Source organism: Etheostoma cragini, unplaced genomic scaffold (genome assembly GCF_013103735.1).
Source record: "Etheostoma cragini isolate CJK2018 unplaced genomic scaffold, CSU_Ecrag_1.0 ScbMSFa_2584, whole genome shotgun sequence".
NCBI lineage: Eukaryota > Metazoa > Chordata > Actinopteri > Perciformes > Percidae > Etheostoma > Etheostoma cragini.
The window spans coordinates 1-3546 of record NW_023266761.1 but is presented as its reverse complement, the minus strand read 5'-3'; the positions used below and the strand labels follow the sequence as shown (position 1 = coordinate 3546).

The 3546-nt window shown below is 42.6% G+C and overlaps 1 protein-coding gene across 1 annotated transcript; it reads left to right on the top strand.

Annotated features, from left to right (window-relative positions):
• The first annotated feature begins 1836 nt into the window (after window positions 1–1836).
• On the top strand, window positions 1837–3176 carry LOC117940453 (alpha-1-antitrypsin-like protein CM55-MS). The gene is made up of 3 exons (XM_034865746.1): window positions 1837–2520; window positions 2652–2722; window positions 2913–3176. Exons 1-3 carry the CDS (start codon window positions 1863–1865, stop codon window positions 3135–3137), a joined length of 954 nt encoding a protein of 317 aa, XP_034721637.1. The 5' UTR covers window positions 1837–1862; the 3' UTR covers window positions 3138–3176.
• The last annotated feature ends 370 nt before the right edge of the window (window positions 3177–3546 follow it).

Sequence of the window (3546 nt, the reverse complement as noted above, 5' to 3'; positions counted from 1 at the left end):
TTTCTGCTTTTCTAACTCAAACATTAGGGATAATTTCCTATAAATGAGGTTTATGGACCATAAATTCCAAAAATAACTGTAAAACTAAAGTTTATAAGGTAGTGTTACGTAGTGTTGAAAACAAAGAGTCAACATAAGTGTTGATTTTGACGGAGGACCCCCCGAGGGTTAAACCTGTTGAGATGGACCTGCACACACGGTTCGAGACGGCTGGATTTACTTCTCTGTTTTTTAAAATATCCATTAGATTAACACTAGTGGGCGCTCGTAATATTAATAAATTCATTTACTAATTATTAACTATTTTTTCAACATTTGTCGTTTTTTTCAACATTTCTGTCTTGAATTGGAGCTGTTTCATCACAAAGACGGGGTCAGTAATATTTAATTGGGTTATTTCGTCTTTGTTATATTCATTAGTTTGTTATTGTGATGACCCCTATGACTCTGTATGTGGGCCGGTCTGAGGCGGGGGGGGGGTTGGGGGTTTGGGGGGTCTACAACCTGCTGCACATTGCCCGACTGAGTCTTTGTCCTGTGGCTCTCATGTTCTAAAGTTGAAAATGAACTCAGTTTTTTGACGTTTTCATCGACTTTTTAGATGCTTTGGAAACTTTTCTGAACCTTTTGGTCTCTTTTGTTAATATTTACTTTTCTCAACATTTGTGTTTCTTTTTCAATATCAGTGTTATTTTTTCCAAATTTGTATCACTTTTTCAGTATTTTTGTCTCTTTTGTTAACATTTGATACTTTTTCTCAACATTTGTGTTCTAAAGTTGACGTTTTTTGACGTTTTTGTTGACTTTTTCTACATGCTTTTGAACCTTTTCTAAACCTTTTTGTCACTTAAACGCAACACTAACACCAACTTGTTCCTACAGGTTTTACATTTATTTTGGGAATTTATGGCCCACGAGCCTCATTTATATGACATTATGCTTATTATTTGAGTTAAAACGATTAAATAGTGAATTATTTGACTAAGATGTTGACAGTATGTGTCAATGTTCAGCCAGGATATTGTTTGAAACCATTAAAACATTTTTTTTCAAATGCTACAAAATTGAATAAATGAAGCAAAATTACATGAAGGTAAATATTGATTTTACCTGAAGAACCCACAAAACCACCCATGTGATTTTGGGGCAATTTGGTTCAAAGGAAACCCATATTTTTTTATTTTTAAAACTGAAAACGGGTCAAATTAAACCCAAGGACAATTCAAGAATTGTAAGGGGGGGGGGGTCTCACTCATGCACGCCCTCCACCTCTGATGATACTGATGTACAGGACAGGCCAGAAGTTTGGACCCACCTTCTCCTCCGATGAGTTTCCTTTATCTTCAGGACTATTTCCATCGTAGATCATCACTGAAGCATCAGAACGATGAACGAACACATGAGGAATTATGAACTTAACAAAGTGTGAAATGCGTTGAAAGAGAAGGTGTGTTCAAACTTTTGGCCTTTACTTTACATATTCAATTATTTGAGTATTATTAAGTAAGAAGCCAGGCTGTCTTTCTGAGTTGGGACTGGTGGAATTGTTTAGGGAGATTCACGTGTTTTGCACATTTTAAGTTTCGGTGACAGGTTTGAGGAGAATCTATGGTCCTGTTTAGCTTATTTCTCTAACTTCCTATGGTGTAAAGTGAGTAATGACGGTCAAAGTTCATGGAGTTTTTCCTTGGTTAGGCCAAGAGGTGAATCCTGTTCAGGGGGTTCAGCTGTAGACGTTGTAGGCTAGTGGTGAACGTGTATCAGGACCACTCGGACCAGCTGGTTTAGAGTTCACATCCCCCTTAAAACAAACAATGAAGAATGACTTGAGCGTTTGAACTTTTGATCTTTTGTCCTAGTTCATGATGATGATGCATGCAGCCGTGGGTCTCTGGGTCCTATCAGCGGTGATCTGCGTCGGCAGAGCCGATCACCATGGCGATCACCACATGGGTCACGGCCACGACAAGTCCAGCCAAGACACTGGAGCGGACGGCGGCGCCAACAGCGTCGCCCTGGTGAACGAAGCCAACCAAGAGTTTTCCTTCCGCCTCTACAGGAAGCTAGCAGCTCACGCTGACTCACAGGGACAGAACATCTTCTTCTCCCCGGTTAGCGTGTCCACCGCCTTGGCCTTGTTGTCCGTGGGCGCGCAGGGGGAGACGCACCGCCAGCTTTTCAGTGGTCTGGGCTTCAACAGCTCCCTCTTGACCCAGACCGATGTGGACCAGGCCTTCCAGACGCTCCTCCAGGGGGCCAACAACGCATCCCAGGAGGACGCCGACGAAGGGACCGCCGTGTTCGTGGACAACCGCTTCAAGCCAAAGCCAGAGTTCCTGCAGACCCTGAAGCAGTCGTACTTCACAGAGGGGTTCAACGTGGACTTCACCAAAACCACAGAAAGTGCTGATACCATCAATAAGTACGTGGGGGAGAAGACCAAGGGGAAGATAGACAAACTGGTGGAAAGCCTGGATCCGAACACCGTCATGTGTCTCATTAGCTACATCTACTACAAAGGTAAGAAGGTCCTGGGGAGGAGATATAGTCAGTCTGTGATGTCATAATGGAAGATCTGATCACATGTTCTGAGGTTAAGTTGTTAATATCAAACCAAAGGTTGTGTATCATTTCTGCTCATGGTCTAACAGGAAAGTGGGCGACTCAGTTTGACCCTCAGCTCACCGAGCAGGACGACTTCCACGTGGACGAGAACACAAAGGTTCAGTGTTTATTCTGAATGGATAACTAACTGGGGGGGGGGAACGAGACGTAAACATTAGGGGTTCAGTCTAAACCTAGAAGATATACAGAAGATATTCACTGAAGATATATAAACATTCTTTAACACAATTTTGGAAAACGTGATGTTGTAACACCCTCGTTTTTTTTCTTAAATTGTCATCATCCAGGTTCGAACCGCCATGATGAACATGGAGGAACGTTTTCACTCCTATTATGACCACGAGCTAAAGACCACGGTCCTCCAGCTGCCCTTCAACAGCTCCTACTCCATGCTGCTGATGTTGCCTGACGTCATGGAAACGCTGGAGAACGCCATCTGCCCCAACCACGTCACCAAATGGTTGAAGGCTATGACGAGACCCAGGTTGGAGAATCTTGATTTCTACTTCTAATATGTGGAAGGTTTGACATTAAATAAGGTCCTGAGCTTTCCGATAGACTGGTCTCCCCTTAAAAAAATGCCCCCATAAGTAGTTTGTTCCTGCATCATTTGGACCTTTGTTTAGGTTTCTATTGGTGGCGCCCTCTAGTGGCTGCTGTAGTTGTGACAGGAACAAAGCATGAAGTAAGGTGAGGAAGTAGAAGAGCGCCAAATGTCCTGGTAAGGAGGACGATTGTGAAACACAGGAGACTGGGGTTTATGTCCCGTTTGGAAAGAAAAGGAAACAGAGTTCAATTTAATAGACTTGGACTTAGTCTTCTCTTTATCATAGTATAGTATATTAGTCTGGTGGAGATATGCTGCTCTATACATGCTAAAAGTAGTGATTATTTACATGGAGTCTGGTGGAGATATGCTGC